General features: G+C 43.8%; 1 protein-coding gene across 4 annotated transcripts in view; it reads left to right on the forward strand.

Moving 5' to 3' along the window:
• L3MBTL2 (L3MBTL histone methyl-lysine binding protein 2) overlaps nt 1-23,694 on the forward strand; it is a 517,603-nt gene that overhangs the window by 423,150 nt on the left and 70,759 nt on the right. For 2 of the 4 annotated variants that reach the window (XM_044301290.1, XM_044301291.1), the window contains exon 16: nt 19,734-19,824. In XM_044301290.1, coding sequence (XP_044157225.1) covers nt 19,734-19,824 — 91 coding nt within the window. The remainder of the gene's footprint in view (nt 1-19,733; nt 19,825-23,694) is intronic. The other 2 variants (XM_044301288.1, XM_044301289.1) reach the window with 1 other exon arrangement.

A 23,694-nucleotide genomic window follows, 5' to 3' on the forward strand; every position in this document is an offset into this window, starting at 1 on the left:
GAGAACTCAGGTGTGAAATAATTAGGTAGTACTACTGGGCTCAGCCAAGGACCAGCATATTATCTGCAGTGTTTAATGAATAGTGCGCCACCGAAGTAACAAATACATGTATAAATATATGCAATATATACAATCATTTTTTTTCCCAGTTACAAAGCAAGGGTTAACAGCCAAACCGAACTCAATATTTATGGCCCTGATTCTGTACTTTACAGAAACACCCCATATGTGATCGTAAACTACTGTACGGGCACACGGCAGGGCGCAGAAGGAAAGGAATGCCATACGGTTTTTGAAAGGCAGATTTTGCTGGACTGTTTTTTTTTTACACCATGTCCCATTTGAAGCCCCCCTGATGCACCCCTAGAGTAGAAATTCCATAAAAGTGACCCCATATAAGAAACTAAACCCCTCAAGGTATTCAAAACTGATTTTACAAATGTTGTTAACCCTTTAGGTGTTCCACAAGAATTAATGGAAAATAGAGATACAATTTGAAAATTTCACTTTTTTGGCAGATTTTCCATTTTAATAATTTTATTCCAGTTACAAAGCAAGGGTTAACAGCCAAACCAAACTCAATATTTATGGCCCTGATTCTGTAGTTTACAGAAACACCCCATATGTGGTCGTAAACTACCGTACGGGCACACGGCAGGGCGCAGAAGGAAAGGAATGCCATCCGGTTTTTGGAAGGCAGATTTAGCTCGACTTTTTTTTTTTTTTTACATCATGTCCCAATTGAAGCTCCCCTGATGCAACCCTAGAGTAGAAATTCCATAAAAGTGACCCCATCTAAGAAACTACACCCCTCAAGGTATTCAAAGCAGATTTTACAAACCCGATGGCACCGCCGACTACCGTGTTCTTACCCTATGTCCCTCCAACTCCATTCCTATCCCCCCCTTCCCTTTGTCCCTGCACAAGGACACAGTATGACGATTATTATTGTGAGAAGTATATAAATGATTGTCAAGCAAAGAAAGCTATGTCGCTTGTGATGTATGTTTTATAATATTCAATAAAAACATTGTGAAATAAAAAGTCGCAAACCGCAGGTCTGAATTGACCTGCGGTTTGCGGCGATCGCCGACACGGGTGGTCCCCCCGCGCATTTAGCCGTGGTGCCTGCTCAATGATTTGAGCAGGCACCGTGTTCTGATCACCGCCCGACGGGCGGCGGTCATCGGAACTATAGATGACGTACCGGTACATCATGGGTCCTTAACCCCTTAAGGACTCAGCCCTATTTCACCTTAAGGACTTGGCCATTTTTTGCAAATCTGACCAGTGTCACTTTAAGTGCTCATAACTTTAAAACGCTTTGACTTACCCAGGCCGTTCTGAGATTGTTTTTTCATCACATAGTGTACTTCATGACACTGCTAAAATTGGGTCAAAAAAGTTCAGTTTTTTGCATAAAAAAATACCATATTTACCCAAAATTTTGAAAAATTAGCAAATTTCAAAGTTTCAGTTTCTCTACTTCTGTAATACATAGTAATACCCCCAAAAATTGTGATGACATTAAATTCCCCATATGTCTACTTCATGTTTGTAGCATTTTGGGAAATATATTTTATTTTTGGGGGATGTTACAGGGCTTAGAAGTTTAGACGCAAATTTTGAAATTATTCAGAAATCTTCAAAATCCAGTTCAGGTTTGAAGTCATATTGTGAGGCTTAGATAATAGAAACCTCCAAAAAATGACCACATTCTAGAAACTACACCCCTCAAGGTATACAAAACAGTTATTTCAAACTTTATTAACCCTTTAGGTCTTCCAGAAGAGTTAATGGCAGATTGAGAAACAATTTCAAAATTTCTATTTTTGGGAAAATTTTCCAATATAATCAATTTTTTCCAGGAATAAAACAAGGGTTAACTGCCAAACAAAACTCAAAATGGGTTTCCCTGATTCTGTAGTTTGTAGAAACACCCCATATGTGGTCGTAAACTACGACATAGAAGGAGTGGAACACCATATGGGTTTTGGAAGGCAGATTTTGCAGGACTGGTTTTATTTATACCATGTCCCATTTGAAGCCCCCTGTTGCGCCCCTAGAATAGAAATTTCAAAAAAGTGACTCCATCTAAGAAAGTACACTCCTTAAGGTATTCAAAACTGTAACATAGTACATAAGGCCGAAAAAAGACATTTGTCCATCCAGTTCGGCCTGTCATCCTGCAAGTTGATCCAGAGGAAGGCAAAAAAAAAAACTGTGAGGTAGAAGCCAATTTTCCTCACTTTAGGGGAATAAAAATTCCTTCCCGACTCCAATCAGGCAATCAGAATAAATCCCTGGATCAACAATCTCTCTCTAGTAGCTATATCCTGTAATATTATTACACTCCAGAAATACATCCAGGCCCCTCTTGAATTCCTTTATTGTACTCACCATCACCACCTCCTCAGGCAGAGAGTTCCATAGTCTGGCTGCTCTTACCGTAAAGAATCCTCTTCTATGTTTGTGTACAATCCTTCTTTCCTCCAGACGCAGAGGATGTCCCCTCGTCACAGTCACCGTCCTGGGAATGAATAGATGATGGGATAGATCTCTGTACTGTCCCCTGATATATTTATACATATTAATTAGATCTCCTCTCAGTCGTCTTTTTTCTAAAGTGAATAATCCTAATTTTGATCATCTTTCAGGGTACTGTAGTTGCCCCATTCCAGTTATTACTTTAGTTGCCCTCCTTTAGACCCTCTCCAGCTCTGCTATGTCTGCTTTGTTCACTGGAGCCCAGAACTGTACACAGTACTCCATGTGTGGTCTAACTAATGATTTGTAAAGTGGTAGGACTATGTTCTCATCACGGGCATCTATGCCCCTTTTGATGCAACCCATTATCTTATTGGCCTTGGCAGCAGCTGCCTGACACTGTTTTTTGCAGCTTAGTTTGCTGTTTATTTAAATTCCTAGATCCTTTTCCATGTCAGTGTTACCGAGTGTTTTACCATTTAATAAGTATGGATGACTTGCATTATTCCTTCCCATGTGCATAACTTTACATTTGTCAGTGTTAAACCTCATCTGCCACTTATCTGCCCAAGCCTCCAATCTATCCAGATCGCTCTGTAGTAGTATACTGTCCTCTTCAGTGTTAATTACTTTACACAGTTTAGTGTCATCTGCGAAAATTTATATTTTACTATGCAAGCCTTCTACAAGATCATTAATAAATATATTGAAGAGAATAGGGCCCAATACTGACCCCTGAGGTACTCCACTAGTGACAGTGACCCAATCTGAGTATGTACCGTTAATAACCACCCTCTGTTTTCTATCATTGAGCCAGTTACTTACCCACTTACAGACGTTTTCTCCCAGTCCGAGCATTCTCATTTTATATACTAACCTTTTATGTGGTACAGTGTCAAATGCTTTGGAGAAGTCCAGATACACGACATCCATTGATTCGCCGCTGTCAAGTCTAGAACTTACCTCCTCATAGAAACTGATTAAATTAGTTTGACATGACCGATCCCTCACGAAGCCATGCTGATATGGCGTTATTTGCTTATTTCCGTTAAGATGCTCTAACATAGCATCTCTCAGAAAACCTTCAAACAGTTTACCCACAACAGATGTTAAACTTACCGGCCTATAGTTTCCAGGCTCTGTTTTTGGACCCTTTTTGAATATTGGCACCACATTTGCCATGCGCCAATCCTGTGGGACATTCCCTGTCAATATAGAATCTGCAAATATCAGAAATAAGGGTCTGGCTATGACATTACTTAATTCCCTTAGGATACGGGGGTGTATGCCATCCGGTCCTGGCGATTTGTCTATTTTAATCTTTTTAAGTCGCTGTTGTACTTCTTCCTGGGTCAGATAGGAGGACACTTTTAATGGGGAATTTATTTCAACATTCGGCATGTTAACTGACAGTTTATTTTCCTCAGTGAATACATTGGAGAAAAAAATATTTAACAACTTTGCTTTCTCCTCGTCGCTCTCTGCGACTCCCCCCTCATTACTCTTTAACGGGCCGACACCTTCAGATTTATAATTTTTAACATTTATATAATTGAAGAACATTTTAGGGTTAGTTTTACTCTCTTTGGCAATTAATCTCTCGGTCTCTAGTTTGGCCACTTTTATTTGTTTTTTACATGTTCTATTTTTTTCCTTATAGTTTTTCAGTGCTTCTGTGCTACCTTCCTGTTTTAGTGCTTTATATGCTTTCTTTTTGTCATTTATTGCTTTCTTTACAGTTCTGTTTATCCACATTGGTTTCTTTTTGTTCCTTAACCTTTTATTCCCATACGGTATGTACCTCTCAAAATGAGATTTTAGGATGCTTTTAAAGATATCCCATTTTGTGGCTGTATTTTTATTTCTGAGGACTTTATCCCATTTCGTTAGGCCTATGGCCTCTCTTAGTTGGCTAAATTTAGCTTTTTTGAAGTTTGGTATTTTTGTTCCTCCCTGTAGAAACGCTCTCTTGAATGATAATTGGAAGGTTATTACTTTGTGGTCACTATTTCCCAGGTGTCCCCCAACCTGCATGTCTGTCAGGCCTATTGGTTAATACTAAGTCCAGTATGGCCGTCCCTCTAGTCGGGTCCTGAACCAGTTGGGAGAGGTAATTGTCTTTGGTTATTGCCAAGAACCTGTTTCCTTTATGAGATATACAAGTTTCAGTTTCCCAGTCTATATCTGGGTAGTTGAAGTCCCCCATAATAACCACCTCATTATGATTTGCCGCCTCGTCAATCTCATTTAGTAGTAGATTTTCTGTGGACTCAGGTATATAAGGTGGTTTATAGTAAACTCCTATTAGTAATTTATTATTGTTTTTAGCGCCATGTATCTCTACCCACAGTGACTCCACATGTTCATGTCCCTCACTTATATCTTCACGGAGTGTGGGCTTTAGACCAGACTTTACATAAAGGCAGACCCCTCCCCCTCTCCGGTTTTCTAAACAGACTGTAACCCTGTACATTAACTGCCCAGTCATAGCTATCATCCAGCCATGTCTCAGTTATTCCCACTATGTCATAGTCCTCCTCACACATCACTAATTCCAGTTCACCAGTTTTATTAGTCAGGCTTCTGGCATTAGTATACATGCATTTGAGAGGCTTATGTATATTTTTTACCCTACACCTTTCCTTCTGAACTGTTCTAGTCCCTCCTTCCATTCCTCCCCCAGTCTCACTACCTTGCCCCCGGTCTCTATCTGCACTATCTTCCTGTAACAATACAGCTTGGACCGCAGCGGGTCCCTGTGACGATACGCTGGCTTGCTCTCCAGCGTGGAACGCACCGGCCGTCTGCGATGATACGCTGGCTTGCGCTCCAGCGTGGAACGCAGTGGCCGCCGGGCCTTCTGTGACTCCGCCCACTTACCATTCAGCCCTTAAATTGAAGACAGGTGCTAAGCAGGGTGTTCCACTAATGGAGTGCGCACCCTGCTAGCTCCATGGTAGCTGAAGACTCTGTCCACATATCCAAACCTGGATGCCTAACTACATCGTGAAGGACTGTCTACCTTCTTGCCACTGGCTTTCTAGCCAGGACCAACTAACTGCAAGTATATGCCTGTTACCTGCTCTGATTAATGTCCTGGAACTCAGAGTGAACCTACTGCATAGTGTATACCAAACTGTGGACATGCTATACTAACTCTGAACCTACTGCATAGTATATACCAAACTGTGTGCATGCTATACAAACTCTGAACCTACTGCATAGTATATACCAAACTGTGTGCATGCGATACAAACTCTGAACCTACTGCATAGTATATACCAAACTGTGGACATGCTATACTAACTCTGAACCTACTGCATAGTACATACCAAACTGTGGACATGCTATACTAACTCTGAACCTACTGCATAGTATATATCAAACTGTGGACATGCTATACTAACTCTGAACCTACTGCATAGTATATATCAAACTGTGGACATGCTGTACTAACTCTGAACCTACTGCATTGTATATATCAAACTGTGGACATGCTATACAAACTCTGAACCTACTGCATAGTATATATCAAACTGTGGACATGCTATACTAACTCTGAACCTATGGCATACTATATACTAAACTGAGGACATGCTATACTAACTCTGAACCTATGGCATACTATATACTAAACTGAACTGAGGACATGCTATATACCAACCTTAAACCTATGGCATACTATATACTAAACTGAGGGCATGCTATATACTAACTCTGAAGCTATTGCATACTAGATGCTAACTCTTAACGTTGCACAAGCTTATACTAACTCGTGACTCCTGTAATTCTGAGAGTCCCTCCTTACCATCAGTAAAACTAATTAGATGGATAGCGGTAAATGATTTTGTTACCCCAAACTCTCCGCCTAAGACTGAGAGTGACGCCTGGGGTACATACTGAGTAACCGCGAATCCCACAGCCAAACACAAGGGTGGTGGGATAATAGTGGATGTCCATTGCTTCCGCAAGTTGAGATCCTAACTGATCAACTAGGTGCTTTACATATTAGTGGAACCCAGATGGATCCAGCAGAGGTTGCAGGTCACCTTGTCACCCTCACTAAGAGGGTGGAGACCCTCAATGTGACTGTACAACATCTCCAGCTAGAAAACCAGGCACTACGGCAACTTGTCACTCAGGGGCCAGGACACCACCGTGATGGACCTGAACCCAAAGTAAGCCCACCTGAGTTATTCTCAGGTGACCGAAGACAGTTCAGGGATTTCCTGAACGCATGCAAATTAATGTTTGAGATGCAGCCTCGGACATACCCAACTGACAGATCAAAAGTACTTACCATGATCTCATACCTCAGGGGGGAGCCCAGAGCATGGGCCAATACTTATTTAGAAAAAGAAGACCCAGTCCTGGAATCCTTTCCTCTGTTCCTTGAAAAAATGGCCCTTCTCTACGAGGACCATAGTAAACAGCTGACCGCTGAGACCGCTATATGCAGCCTTAAACAAGGGAAACGACCTGTAGAGGACTTTATTGCGGAATACACTCGCTGGGCCCGGGAGACTGAATGGAATGATATCACTCTCAGGAATCAGTTCCGCCTAGGTCTTTCTGAGGCCCTGAAGGACGAATTAGCCCGAGGAGAATTACCACTTACACTTAATGCCTTGATGCAGAAGGCCACCACCATTGACAGACGGCTGAGGGAACGCAGAGCCGAGAGAGTCTCAGGCTTCACACCCAACCCAAGACCGTTTTGCCAGGGTCCTGCTGTAGAGATGATGGAGATTGGGGCGATCCGAGGACCTCTGACCGAGAGAGAGAAAGCCCGGAGACGTAACTTCAAGCTCTGTCTATACTTTGCGTCTGCTGACCATACCGTTGACGGATGTCCCGCGATACGTAAGAAGTGCGAAGGTAAGAGCGGCACGTCTTGTACAATAGGCAGTACAAAAAATAGTACTGGTGGTTACATTTACACGTCTCTCACCTTACAGTGGGACCAAAACCGGATTACCGTTGAAGCCATGGTGGACACGGGAGCTTCAGGGAATTTTATCGACATGCATCTGGTCGAGCGAAATAAAATTCCCCACATGAGAAAAAACATTCCGATATCCGTGAGTTTCATTGACGGTACCACTTCTAGTTCTATCCATAGTCAGACTCAACCCCTCATGGTGACATGTGAAAATAACCACACAGAATTCTTATCCCTTGATATCATACACTCTGCATTGTTTCCCGTGATTCTTGGGTTGCCATGGTTACAAATACACCAGCCAACCCTCCTATGGAAACAGGGGAGAGTTCAGTTCACGTCACCTTATTGTATGGAGACCTGTTTTCCCCTTAAATCTCTCATGCACGTGGGAGTGAACCAGGTCCCCAGCCAATACGCAGACTTCGCTGAGGTGTTCAGCGCAAAGAAGGCGGAATCTCTTCCGCCCCATAGATCTTACGATTGCCCCATAGACTTGCTGCCGGGTAGTGAGGTACCCACGGGTAGAATTTATCCATTGGCACAACCAGAACTTGTTCACCTCGAACAGTACCTAGAAGAGAACTTACGAAAAGGTTTTATTCAGCCTTCAACCTCCCCGGCAGCAGCAGGGATGTTCTTCGTGAGAAACAAAGATTCAAGTTTAAGGCCCATTATAGATTACAGAGCCTTGAACAAAGTAACAATCAAAAATCACTACCCCTTGCCGCTAATATCCAAACTCATAGAAAGATTACAAACAGCAACAATCTACACCAAGCTGGATTTGAGAGGCGCATGCAACTTAATTAGGATCAGAAAAGGGGATGAATGGAAGACAGCTTTCCGCACTCGGTATGGACTCTTCGAGTATACAGTGATGCCCTTCGGGTTGTGCAATGCCCCTGCCACATTCCAAAACTTTATTAACTACATCTTTAGGGATCTACTGGACATATGTGTAATCATCTATCTTGATGATATACTAGTGTATTCCGATAATTTACACGATCACAGGAAACATGTCCGTTGGGTTCTCGCATGGTTAAGTGTTCATCGTTTATACATCAAACAGGAAAAATGTGTATTCGAGACTACCTCTCTTCCCTTTCTCGGATACATAATTTCACCCAAAGGTATCCAGATGGATCCCTCAAAAATCACTTGCATCCAAAATTGGCCGATTCCGGATTCCAGGAAAGCTCTTCAACGGTTCCTGGGGTTCTCAAACTTCTATAGGAAATTTATTAAGGATTTCTCCACTACCCCGTTTAACTAGTGTCAACACGAAGTTCGTTTGGTCCAAGGACGCCCAATCAGCGTTTGAGTTATTAAAGAACAGGTTCACTACGGCACCGATACTGACTCTCCCAAATCCGAACCATCACTACGTGCTGGAAGTAGACGCATCCCAGGCAGCCATAGGAGCTGTTCTGTCCCAGCGAAGCTCTTTTTCAACTCCGTTGCATCCTATCGGCTTCTACTCCCGGACGCTAAATACCGCCGAATTCAATTACCCCATAGGCGAAAAGGAACTCCTCGCCATAAAATGCTCCCTGGAAAATTGGAGGCATTTACTAGAAGGATCAATACACCCCATCACAATTTATACAGATCACCGTAATCTACAATACCTGAAAACCAATAAAACATTATCAGGCCGTCAAGTACGGTGGAGTTTTTTTTTTTTACAGGTTTAACTTCCAAATTACATACCGACCAGGCTCAAAAAATGGGAAGGCCGACGCCTTGTCACGACTGGCTGAAATTCGCACCTCAGACACGGCCCCCACATGGATCATTCCACCGAAGAAACTCGTCCTTGCCACCATAACGTTGGAAACCCAGCTCAAGGATGCTCTAATTAATGACCATGCTAATACCCCCCCCTGGTCTTTCGCAGAATCAACAGGGTCTCCTTTACAAGGACAGCCAACTGTATATACCACCCTCCCTCACCAATCAGGTGATCAAACTTTGCCATGATTTACCCCTCGCGGGACATCCCGGCATTGCTAAAACCACAACCCTGATACGCAGGAACTTCTGGTGGCCAAAGATGACCAAACAAATTGAGGAATACGTTTCCACGTGCGAGACCTGTGCCTCATGTAAAACTGACAGGAACCGGCCTTATGGTCTCCTAATGAGTCTTCCCATCGCCAACAGACCCTGGGAATGGGTCTCGATGGATTTCATAGTTGAACTTCCCCTTTCCAGAGGAAACAACACCATCATGGTGGTAGTGGATTTGCTGACTAAAATGGCACACTTCGTGCCCCTCAAGAAGTTACCCTCCTCCAAGGACACGGCCGTGGTATTCCTGTCTAATATTATTAAGTTACATGGAATTCCTAGCCAGGTCATAGCAGACAGGGGTTCGCAATTCGTATCCAAATTCTGGAGAGCACTTTGTTCCAGACTTCAAATCGACCACAGAATGTCTACCGCCTATCACCCCCAAACTAATGGGCAGACTGAAAGGGTGAATCAGTGTCTGGAACAGTTTCTCAGATGTCACTGCTCATTTCTCCAGGATGACTGGGAGGGCCTACTTCCTCTCGCTGAATTCGCCTATAATAATTCTACGAATTCCTCCACATTACATACTCCATTCTTTGCTAATTACGGATTTCACCCTAGGTCTCTTCCTCAAACCAGCCTTCCCACAAACGTTCCAGCCACAGATGATTATCTGACCACTTTGCAAACTACCCTTAAGACGCTAAAAGACAACCTTCAACGGGCAAAAGAAAGACAGAAGCGTTACTACGACCGTCATAGGAGAGAAAGTCCTCCCTACCAGGTCGGGGACTCGGTTTGGTTATCAACAAAAAACCTTCGGTTGGGGGTACCTTCCAAGAAATTGGGAAGACAATTCCTGGGTCCTTTTCCGATAGAAAGGATTATTAACCCCAACACGGTGAGACTCACCCTTCCTCCTCGATTACAGGTACATCCCACATTTCACGTGTCACTACTGAAGCCGTTTAGACCTAGACCGTTCCCATCAAATGACCCTCGACCCTTGCCTCCGATAGAGGTCCAAGGAGAAGAAGAGTTTGAAGTTGAGCAGCTCATTGATTCCAGAAGAAGACGGGGGAAGATCCAATATCTCGTTAGATGGAAGGGGTATGGTCCCCAGGATGACTCTTGGGAAGATGTGCAAAACGTTCATGCTCCCAGACTCCAAAGATTGTTCCATAGAAGATTTCCCAACCGACCCTCTCCTAGCGGGGTACCCCGGAGGGGTCCCTTAAAGGGGGGGGGTACTGTAACAATACAGCTTGGACCGCAGCGGCTCCCTGTGACGATACGCTGGCTTGCGCTCCAGCGTGGAACGCACCGGCCGTCTGCGATGATACGCTGGCTTGCGCTCCAGCGTGGAACGCAGCGACCGCCTGTGTTGTTACGCTGGCTTGCGCTCCAGCGTGGAACGCAGTGGCCGCCGGGCCTTCTGTGACTCCGCCCACTTACCATTCAGCCCTTAAATTGAAGACAGGTGCTAAGCAGGGTGTTCCACTAATGGAGTGCGCACCCTGCTAGCTCCATGGTAGCTGAAGACTCTGTCCACGTATCCAAACCTGGATGCCTAACTACATCGTGAAGGACTGTCTACCTTCTTGCCACTGGCTTTCTAGCCAGGACCAACTAACTGCAAGTATATGCCTGTTACCTGCTCTGATTAATGTCCTGGAACTCAGAGTGAACCTACTGCATAGTGTATACCAAACTGTGGACATGCTATACTAACTCTGAACCTACTGCATAGTATATACCAAACTGTGTGCATGCTATACAAACTCTGAACCTACTGCATAGTATATACCAAACTGTGGACATGCTATACTAACTCTGAACCTACTGCATAGTACATACCAAACTGTGGACATGCTATACTAACTCTGAACCTACTGCATAGTATATATCAAACTGTGGACATGCTATACTAACTCTGAACCTACTGCATAGTATATATCAAACTGTGGACATGCTATACTAACTCTGAACCTATGGCATACTATATACTAAACTGAGGACATGCTATACTAACTCTGAACCAATGGCATACTATATACTAAACTGAGGACATTCTATATACCAACCTTAAACCTATGGCATACTATATACTAAACTGAGGACATGCTATATACTAACTCTGAAGCTATTGCATACTAGATGCTAACTCTAAACGTTGCACAAGCTTATACTAACTCGTGACTCCTGTAATTCTGAGAGTCCCTCCTTACCATCAGTAAAACTAATTAGATGGATAGCGGTAAATGATTTTGTTACCCCAAACTCTCCGCCTAAGACTGAGAGTGACGCCTGGGGTACATACTGAGTAACCGCGAATCCCACAGCCAAACACAAGGGTGGTGGGATAATAGTGGATGTCCATTGCTTCCGCAGTTGAGATCCTAACTGATCAACTAGGTGTTTTACACTTCCCATCCTATAACATAATTACCCTCCCCCAGTCCCTAGTTTAAACACACTGGGTTTACAAACTTTTTTAACCCTTTAGGTGTTCCACAAGAGTTAATGGCAGATGGAGAAACAATTTTGAAATTTCAATTTTGGGGAAAATTTTCCAATATAATCAATTTTTTCCAGGAGTAAAACAAGGGTTTTACAAACAAAACTCAATATGGGTTGTCCTGATTCTGTAGTTTGCAGAAACACACCATATGTGGTGTTTTGGCACCGTTTTTATTCAATATTTTTAACACCGTTCTTCCGAGACGTTTGGTCAAAAGTTAATTTTTATAGTGATGACTTTTACGCACGCGACGATGCCTAATATGTATGGCTCTCAGACTTTGGAGACACTAAGCAGGCATCCTAAAAACAGCAGCCCTCCAGATGTTGTAAAACGGCAATTCCCACCATGCCCTGCTGATGGCTGTAGGTTGTCTGGGCATGCTGGGAGTTATAGTTTTACAACATCTGGAGGGCCGCAGTTTGAGGATGCCTGCTCTAAAACTAATATTTTTTTTGGGGGAAAAAAAATTGTTTCCGTGTCTCCAAAGTCTGAGAGCCATAGTTTTTTATGTTCTCTAGTGGACTGTTGGGGATTATAAAAATGTAGTACTCCATGGAAGTGTGATACTCCCTGAAGCAATCGGGGGCCAGATAATCGGGGCACGTGTCACACTGAGTGGTGGTGTCCTTCCGTATCCCCCTCTTGTGACACACTCTGAATCTTTTTTGGGTTCGTCCCTTCTTTCCAGTATGGGGGACAACACCTGAAAAGTGTTGGCCAGGGATTATCCGGGCTCCTCCGGTTCCCGAGATACTCCGGCCTGCTCTTTCCCGGTCCGAAAAGATCAGGGCCTTGAGGACTGCCTCATAGAACTGGAGGAATGTCCCTGTGCTGCCAGCGCTTCGGGATAGTACAAAAGAGTTGTACATGCCAACCTGTACCAAGTAGACCGCAACTTTTTTTGTACCAAGCCCGGGTTTTGCGCATGGCATTATATGGCTTGAGGACTTGATCAGAGAGTTCAACTCCTCCCATATACCGATTGTAGTCGACGATACAATCGGGCTTGAGGACCGTTGCCGCGGTACCTCGCACAGGGACAGGGGTGGTGATGTTACCGTGGATTGTGGACAGCATAAGGACATCCCTCTTGTCCTTATACCTGACCAGCAACAGGTTTCCACTGGTAAGTGCACGGGTCTCACCCCTGGGGATAGGTACCTGGAGGGGGTGGGCAGGGAGGCAGCGTTGATTTTTTATGGTGCTGGTGAGGGGGGCAAGTGGCAGGGGGGGGGGGTCTGGGGTCTGATAGATAGATCAAAGAAAGTTTAGGGTAAAAGTTTTTTTGTTTTTTTTTCCTTACTAACTTTTCCCTTCTTTCCCTTCCTAATGGTGCCTCTCCCTCACTGACCCTAACCTACCTGGGTGGCGATGGGTGCAGGAGGGTGATTACGATTAGGGGGACGCAGGAGCTGGTGCTGAACGGTGCTGCACGGTGAGGGTGCTGGACAGGAAGAGGAGGGGAGAGAGGAGCGCAGGTAGTTTGAATCTCGCGCCTCTCTCCCCTGCACCAATCAGCACCCTGGACAGCGGTGTTCAGCACCAGGGCTAGCACCGCCTCTTCAAATCTTCGTACTGCGATTGGTGGTGTGTAATCACGCCACCGATCGCAGTCTTTTTCCGGTTCATCGGGTCACAGGACACCCGAATGGACCGGAAACGCAGAAAACCGCAGGTCTGAATTGACCTGCGGTTTTCTGCGATCGCCGATACGGGAGGGTCAAATGACCCGCCCCTGCGTTGTTACGGGATGCCGGCTGAAATCATCCCGTTCCGATTAATCCCTGCAGCGCCGGAATCGCAAATTATAGCCATGACGTACCTGTACGTCATGGGTCCTTAAGGACTCGGGATCCATGCCGTACCGTTACGTCATGGGTCCCTAAGGGGTTAAGGACTCGGCATCCATGCCGTACCGGTACGTCATGGGTCCCTAAGGGGTTAAGCCAAATTCAGTAAGATAAGAACTGAGCTATAATGAGTGTTTAGGATGTCATAGAGCAGAGATAAGGAGTCCATCTGCTCCTGGTCTGATGGAAAAGACAGGAAATCCAAAGGGTGCTACTAGAGCTTGCCAGCTTTGTACAGGAAAAAGGATGCCATATTTTTAATAAAGACCAATGTAAGAATGTATTTTTAGCTCAAAATTAATACAATGCAGTAAATAAAGAAATTGCCCTCAAAGTTGTACATAGCCTTTCGGGTAAATGCACACGTTAAGGATTTATGTGCAGAGAATCCATACTGAAATCTGCAGTTATTCACAAGGAAATCCGTGAGGCCAATCCATCAATTGGTGCGGATATTCCGCATGCGGATTTTACTCTCCCCGTTGAAGTGAATTGAGAAAATCCAGTAAGAAAAAATTAAATTAATTGATATGCTGCGGATTTTTAAATCCGTACCGTAGGTCAAAATCCACACGGAAAAAAATCTGCATCGTGTACATGAGAATTTCAAATGAGCCCTAGTTATAGTGCTAGTCTCTTAGAGCCATTATTTGGGTTAGTGTCATTATTATGGTTAGAATTTGTGTTAGGGTTACCGTCATTATTAGGGATAGTATTACAGTTAGGAGTCAGTATTGTGGTTATAATTAGTATTAAGGTTTGGAATAGTAATAAGATTAGGGTCAGTGTTAGGATTGGTATTATGGTTATGCTCTGTATTAGGATTAGGGTCAATATTATAGTTTGGGTCAGTATTAGGGTCCAGTATTAGGCTCAGTGGTCAGTTAGAGGCAGTATTAGAGTAAGGGGTCAGTTTTTGGGCACATGAACAGAAAAGGGGAGAACAGTTTCTACTCACCTGTCCCAGGGTCCCAACGTGGTCCCACGACAATCATGCAGCTATGCAGACAGGCCTCTTTTGGCAGCTATACTCGGGTGGAAGATCGCAGACGGCGCAGTGACATCGCCTATGTCACAGAGAAGTGCCTGGAATTGAGGGACATGGAACCAACAGTTCCCTTCTTACGCTGGTGCTGTATTGTATTTGTGTCCAGTAGATGCGGATACAATTGAGTTGCAGGGGCTCCAGAAACCAGGTGAATTCACCTAGGGGCCAGTGTCGGACTGGGGTGCTCACACCACACCAGAGGAACTCATTCTGGGGGCCCACCCTATAGCTGCATGGAAATATAGGGGTACATCTTGTCACATCAGACATAAACGCTGTAGATTTGCTGCACACAAATATGTGGTGGCAGGTCCACCGTGTTTACATGCCAGCAAAGTGGATAAGATTTTAAGGGCTCTTTCACACGAGTGGATGCCGTGCGGGTAATTTGCTGCGTGACACAGTGCCAAGCTCTGCTCCGGACAGCAGAAGCACGGAGCATGAACATGATTGATAATGCTCCCTGCCTCTCTGTGATCTTTTAACTACAAAATCACAGTGACAACTTTATCTTACTGTGATTTTGTAGTAAAAAGATCTCAGAGAGGCACGGAGCATTATCAATCATGTTAATGCTCCGTGTATCTGCTGTCCATTGCGGGGCTTGGCTGTCATTCACGCTGCGGATGACACACATGGCATTCACTTGTGTGAAACAGCCCTAAGGGTTCTCAGCCATTATGAACAAAATTCACAGCATAAATTGCACTGTGGTGTGGATTTTGCTGCAGATTTTCAAAAGAACGGACCATCAGCTGTTCTTTTTTCACGACTTCACACACATAAAGACTGCACCACACAGAACTGTATTGTGCATTGCCATTTATCCATATGTGTACCATAATTTCTGACTTTTTAAGCTTCTTGGCACGTTTCTACAGCAATGGCCACCACATCCTCACTCAAGCATGGCAAAGTGGATTAACCCCTCTAGATGCTGCAGGCGATTAGGCACCACAGCATCTAGGGGGTTAACAGGGCAGCAGTGTTGAGGATATAATCATAGTATAATTCACTCCTCAAAAAGAGGGCGCCATCTATTAGATTCCTAATCTTATCCTATGCATTCGGCACAGTACTAAGATTTTACTGTCACAGCGCCATCTATTGGGATTCTAAACTTGATCTGAACGGCAGCTGTGTGTTAGTTGTTGGAAATGTGTAGAAGCAGAGCACCCTTTAGTAGACATACAAAGTCACAGTCCAGTCATTAATTAAATAACATCATTTTGCATGCCTCTCCACGCCACTACTGCTCATTAAAATGAATTTGAATATTAGGACAATGTTAAAATGAAAATTCGAATGGGCTTTCTTTTTCTTTTGACTTTTGGCAGGGAAAATGCCTGCAAGAGATGAAATTGAGATCTCAGTCTACTGTTTTCAGCTTCTACTTGGTGTTTTCACTTGATTTATGATTTTGACATGGAAATCTCACTATTGGAAGGCGATTAGTAATAGACAAAGTAGAAATTTAAAATAAAATAGGATATTTATTTTCACATTTATTTTTGGAACTTATTACCCACACTGGAGTTGAAAACTAAAATTCAAATAGAAGGATTACTTTTTCTATAGTATTGGAAAGCATTTTGCGGACATGGGTTCTAAATTAAATGTTAACCGCCTCCGGACTGCCAAACGCAGGATTGCAGTCCGAAGGCAGTCGATTTCTTCCTCCTTGACGCGCCGGTGCGTCATCTTGCGAGATGTGAGATTTCCTGTGAACGAGCACACACAGGAGTGCGCGTTCACAGGAACAGGATGTAAACGAGTGCATCTACAGCCTGCCAGCTGGCAGGCTGTAGATGCGATTTTTTTTAACCCTTGAAGGGTATATCAGAAGCTGTTTTGTTAACAGCGTCTGATATACCTGCTACCTGGTCCTCTAGTGGTCTCTTTTGCTTTGATCGACCACCAGAGGACACAGGTAGCTCTGTAAGTAGCACCAAACACCACTACACTACACCCCCCACCCCCTGTCACTTATTAACCCCTGATCACCCCATATAGACTCCCTGATCACCCCCCTGTCATTGATCACCCCCCCCTGTAAGGCTCCATTCAGACGTCCGTATGTGTTTTGTGGATCCGAATTCCTAGAATATATATTTTTTTGGCACAAGTTAGCGGAAAATTATATATTATTTTTTTCTCTTACAAAATAATTTTCCGCTAACTTGTGCCAAAAAAAAATATTCTATGAACTTGCAATACCCCTCACGGAATACCTTGGGGTATCATCTTTCCAAAATGGGTTCACATGTGGGGTATTTATACTGCCCTGGCATTTTAGGGGCCCTAATGCGTGAGAAGAAGTCTGGAATCCAAATGCCTAAAAATGCCCTCCTAAAAGGTACTCATTGGAATTTGGGCCCCTTTGGCCACCTAGGCTGCAAAAAAGTGTCACACATGTGTTATCGTCATACTCAGGAGAAGTAGGGCAATGTGTTTTGGGGTGTCTTTATACGCATGCTGTGTGAGAGAAATATCTCTGTCAAATGACAACTTTGTATAAAAAAAATGGGTAAAGTTGTCTTTTAGAGAGATATTTCTCTCACCCAGCATGGGTATATGTAAAAATACACCACAAAACACATTGCCCTACTTCTTCTGAGTACGGCGATACCACATGTGTGACACTTTTTTGCAGCCTAGGTGGGAAAAGGGGCCCACATTCCAAAGAGCACCTTTAGGATTTCTCAGGGCATTTTTTACACATTTGGATTTCAAACTACTTCTCACACATTAGGGCCCCTAAAATGCCAGGGCAGTATAAATACCCCACAAGTGACCCCATTTTGGAAAGAAGACACCCCAAGGTATTTCGTGATGGGCATAGTGAGTTCATGGAAGTTTTTATTTTTTGTCACAAGATAGTGGAATATGAGACTTTGTAAGAAAAAACAAAAAAAATTTAAATCAGTTTCCGCTAACTTGTGCCAAAAAATAAAAACTTCTATGAACTCACTATGCCCATCAGCGAATACCTTAGGGTGTCTACTTTCTCTGAAATGGGGTCATTTGTGGGGTGTTTCTACTGTCTGGGCATTGTAGAACCTCAGTAAGTCAAAGTGCGTAAATTCACTTTTTTGCACCATAGTTTGTAAACGCTATAACTTTTACCCAAACCAATAAATATACACTTATTGCATTGTTTTTTTTATCAAAGACATGTAGAACAATAAATTTAGAGAAAAAATTATATAGAAATGTAGTTTTATTTGAAACATTTTACAACCGAAAGTGAAAAATGTCATTTTTTTGCCAAAATTTCGGTAAATTTCAATTAATATCAAAAAAAGTAAAAATGTCAGCAGCAATGAAATACCACCAAATGAAAGCTCTATTAGTGAGAAGAAAAGGAGGAAAAATTAATTTGGGTGGTAAGTTGTATGACCGAGCTATAAATGTGAAATTAGTGTAGTGCAGAATTGTAAAAAGTGGTCTGGTCATTAAGGGGGTTTAAGCTAGGGGAGCTGAGGTAGTTAAAGGGCTTCTGTCACCCCCCCAAAAGTAATTTTTCATTTTTGGGCTAATTAAAATCCTTATAGTGTGATTATTTAATATATAGTGCTCTTACATTTTTCTGTGTTTCTTTAAAAAAGGCACTTTTATAATATGTTAATTACCTGGTTACCAGCAAGTAGAGCGGTTGCTTGCTGGTAGCTGCCGCATCCTCCTTTCAAAAAAACGCCCCCTCCTCCTGTTGATTGACAGGGCCAGCGAGCGGCTGGCCCTGTCTGCGTTCCAAATCTCGCGCCTTCAGTCAGCGCAGGCGCACTGAGAGGAGGATACTCGCTCGGCCGCTCCTTCCTCAGTGTGCCTGCGCCAGGTGTAGATGTGATGTCATCGGCGCAGGCGCACTGAGGAAGGAGCGGCCGAGCGAGCATCCGTCTCTCAGTGCGCCCCCTCCTCCTGTTGATTTACAGGGCCAGCAAGCGCTCTCCTCCTTCGGCTGGCCCTGTCTGCGTTCCAAATCTCGCGCCTGCGCCGTACCGGTCTTCAGTCAGCGCAGGCGCACTGAGAGGAGGATGCTCGCTCGGCCGCTCCTTCCTCAGTGCGCCTGCGCCAGGTGTAGATGTGATGTCATCGGCGCAGTCGCACTGAGGAAGGAGCGGCCGAGCGAGCATCCTTCTCTCAGTGCGCCCCCTCCTCCTGTTGATTTACAGGGCCAGCAAGCGCTCTCCTCCTTCGGCTGGCCCTGTCTGCGTTCCAAATCTCGCGCCTGCGCCGTACCGGTCTTCAGTCGGCGCAGGCGCACTGAGCGGAGGATGCTCGCTCGGCCGCTCCTTCCTCAGTGCGCCTGCGCTGGGTGTAGATGTGATGTCATCGGCGCAGGTGCACTGAGGAAGGAGCGGCCGAGCGAGCATCCTCCTCTCAGTGCGCCTGCGCCGACTGAAGACCGGTACGGCGCAGACGCGAGATTTGGAACGCAGACAGGGCCAGCCGAAGGAGGAGAGCGCTCGCTGGCCCTGTCAATCAACAGGAGGAGGGGGCGGCGGCTCCCAGCAAGCAACCACCCTACTTGCTGGTAGCCAGGTAATTAACATATTATAAAAGTGTTGTTTTTAAAGAAACTAAACCACAGAAAAATGTAAGAGCACTATATATTGAATAATTGCACTATAAGGATTTTAATTAGCCCAAAAATGAAAAATTACTTTTTGGGGGGGGGGGGGGGGTGACAGAAGCCCTTTAAATCAGGATTTTCATTTGATTTATGATAGTAATATGATTATCAGGTATATGTATAGTATGATGATGATGTCGTAGCAAAAATTTGTAGAGAATGTAGCCAATGAATAAGGCTGCCATTTTTGTGCTAGTTTCTTTTTCACTATTTTTCCTCTACTTTAGGGAAAAAAAGAGCTTTTAAGAAAATGGGACCCATGAACAACGTAGAGATGTCTCTTTCTCATCTTCCTCCTTTGGAAACTACAAGTAAGATGTAAGATTATTGGTGGATTTTTAAGGAAAACAAAAATATAACAAAAGTCTTACATAGTTACATAGTTAATACGGTTGAACAAAGACATAAGTCCATCAAGTTCAACCAAGGGATAGGTGGGGATGCGAATCCCAGAAGGAAGACTCAGATTTCTTAAAGTGTTATTTTGTAGTTAAACTGAAATTGGCACAGGTATAAAAACTTGCACAGTTTTTCGAGTGAAAATGGTGCTGACAATGGTACATATATGTGAACCATGTGTACTAAAGGGATTATCCCATGAATCATTTTTATATCAAAAGTCCTGAGAGGCTAATTGCTGTTTTAAAGTATTTTGCATTGTTTCTAGCATAAACAAATTATAATTTTGCTTCTGTCTTCACCCTTGGTGCTGCTAATTTGTGCAGCTGGGAGTAGGCTTTGGCTTTGTGATAATAATTTAGATGCATGGTGAATCTGGACCAGTCCAGCCAAAAGTAAAGAAACTAAACTCACTGGGCCCCATAACAAGAATCTGAATTGGGCCCCCTAACCCTGCCACACCCCATTTGCCAATAAAGAAATGTAAGCATAAGTTCGTACATATTCATGCTGACCCAGAGAATGAAGGACACAGGTCAGTTTTGCCACAAAGGGAATGCGTAGGAATAAAACCCGTAAAGTGGTGGAGAAATTGTGGGGTTTTTTTCAAATTCCACCCCATTTAGAATTTTTTGCCCGCTTCACACTAAATTGTATGCTATATTAAAGGGGTATTATCATCTTTATAATGATCATTCATTCCCCCCTGAGGCTTTTCCTAAATATAATGCTTTTTCTAAATCTTATAGTTTTTAATAAAAATGAAAAATCATATTTTATTGTTTATACTCGCTGCCCATGGATACGGCCACCTATCGCCAGCCGCATCCATGGGCCGCGCCTGCGCACTTCATACTCTGCGATCCTGCGGCTGGCCTCTTATCATCTTTATAATGATCTTTCATTCCCTCTGAGGCTTTTCCTAAATATAATGCTTTTTCTAAATCTTATAGTTTTTAATAAAAATGAAAAATCATATTTTATTGTTTATACTTGCTGCCCATGGATACGGCCACCTATCGCCTGCCGCATCCATGGGCCAAGCCTGCGCACTTCATACTCTGGGATCCAGCGGCCGGCCTCTTGTGAACGCGCACGTCTTATCTCTTTCGGGCGTCCATGCATGCAAAGAATATCCATTGCGTCTGAGATAGAGAACAGTTCGGGCGAGTCAGCGGAGTGAGCGGACGGACGTCGGAGGACTGGGATACTATCTCCTAATAGGTAAACATAATTTCTACTGCCCCACTAATCCACCAACGATTATTGAATATGTGCCAATAAAGGGGGTTCATCCTGAATTCAAAGGGGGCAACTGTATGAATTGTATGGACACTGGGGGCAACTGTATGAATAGTATGCACACTGGAGGCAACTATATGAATTGTATGGACACTGGGGGCTACTATATGAATTGTATGGACACTGGGGGCAACTATATGAATTGTATGGACACTGGGGGCAACTATGTGAATTGTATTGACACTGGGGGCAACTATATGAATTGTATGGACACTGGGGGCAACTATATGAAATGGATGGACACTGGCGGCAACTATATGAAATGGATGGACACTGGGGGCAACTATATGAAATGGGTGGACACTGGGGGCAACTACAAACCGGATTCCCAAAAAGTTGGGACACTATACAAATCGTGAATAAAAACTGAATGCAATGATGTGGAGGTGCCAACTTCTAATATTTTATTCAGAATAGAACATAAATCACGGAACAAAAGTTTAAACTGAGAAAATGTACCATTTTAAGGGAAAAATATGTTGAATCAGAATTTCTTGGTGTCAACAAATCCCCAAAAAGTTGGGACAAGGCCATTTTCACCACTGTGTGGCATCTCCCCTTCTTCTTACAACACTCAACAGATGTCTGGGGACCGAGGAGACCAGTTTCTCAAGTTTAGAAATAGGAATGCTCTCCCATTCTTGTCTAATACAGGCCTCTAACTGTTCAATCGTCTTGGGCCTTCTTTGTTGCACCTTCCTCTTTATGATGCGCCAAATGTTCTCTATAGGTGAAAGATCTGGACTGCAGACTGGCCATTTCAGTACCCGGATCCTTCTCCTACGCAGCCATGATGTTGTGATTGATGGGGGCAACTATATGAATTGTATGGACACTGGGGGCAACTATATGAATTGTATGGACACTGGGGGAAACTATATGAAATAGATGGACACTGGGGGTAACTATATGAAATGGATGGACACTGGGGGCAACTATATGAAATGGATGGACACTGGGGGCAACTATATGAAATGGATGGACACTGGGGGCAACTATATGAAATGGATGGACACTGGGGGCAACTATATGAAATGGATGGACACTGGGGGCAACTACAGGGAGTGCAGAATTATTAGGCAAATGAGTATTTTGACCACATTATCCTCTTTATGCATGTTGTCTTACTCCAAGCTGTATAGGCTCGAAAGCCTACTACCAATTAAGCATATTAGGTGATGTGCATCTCTGTAATGAGAAGGGGTGTGGTCTAATGACATCAACACCCTATATCAGGTGTGCATAATTATTAGGCAACTTCCTTTCCTTTGGCAAAATGGGTCAAAAGAAGGACTTGGCAGGCTCAGAAAAGTCAAAAATAGTGAGATATCTTGCAGAGGGATGCAGCACTCTTAAAATTGCAAAGCTTCTGAAGCGTGATCATCGAACAATCAAGCGTTTCATTCAAAATAGTCAACAGGGTCGCAAGAAGCGTGTGGAAAAACCAAGGCGCAAAATAACTGCCCATGAACTGAGAAAAGTCAAGCGTGCAGCTGCCAAGATGCCACTTGCCACCAGTTTGGCCATATTTCAGAGCTGCAACTTCACTGGAGTGCCCAAAAGCACAAGGTGTGCAATACTCAGAGACATGGCCAAGGTAAGAAAGGCTGAAAGACGACCACCACTGAACAAGACACACAAGCTGAAACGTCAAGACTGGGCCAAGAAATATCTCAAGACTGATTTTTCTAAGGTTTTATGGACTGATGAAATGAGAGTGAGTCTTGATGGGCCAGATGGATGGGTCCGTGGCTGGATTGGTAAAGGGCAGAGAGCTCCAGTCCGACTCAGACGCCAGCAAGGTGGAGGTGGAGTACTGGTTTGGGCTGGTATCATCAAAGATGGGCTTGTGGGGCCTTTTCGGGTTGAGGATGGAGTCAAGCTCAACTCCCAGTCCTACTGCCAGTTTCTGGAAGACACCTTCTTCAAGCAGTGGTACAGGAAGAAGTCTGCATCCTTCAAGAAAAACATGATTTTCATGCAGGACAATGCTCCATCACACGCGTCCAAGTATTCCACAGCGTGGCTGGCAAGAAAGGGTATAAAAGAAGAAAAACTAATGACATGGCCTCCTTGTTTACCTGATCTGAACCCCATTGAGAACCTGTGGTCCATCATCAAATGTGAGATTTACAAGGAGGGAAAACAGTACACCTCTCTGAACAGTGTCTGGGAGGCTGTGGTTGCTGCTGCACGCAATGTTGATGGTGAACAGATCAAAACACTGACAGAATCCATGGATGGCAGGCTTTTGAGTGTCCTTGCAAAGAAAGGTGGCTATATTGGTCACTGATTTGTTTTTGTTTTGTTTTTGAATGTCAGAAAAGTATATTTGTGAATGTTGAGATGTTATATTGGTTTCACTGGTAAAAATAAATAATTGAAATGGGTATATATTTGTTTTTTGTTAAGTTGCCTAATAATTATGCACAGTAATAGTCACCTGCACACACAGATATCCCCCTAAAATAGCTAAAACTAAAAACT

The sequence above is a fragment of the Bufo gargarizans genome, chromosome 7 (assembly GCF_014858855.1).
Source record: "Bufo gargarizans isolate SCDJY-AF-19 chromosome 7, ASM1485885v1, whole genome shotgun sequence".
NCBI classification, from domain to species: Eukaryota; Metazoa; Chordata; class Amphibia; order Anura; family Bufonidae; genus Bufo; species Bufo gargarizans.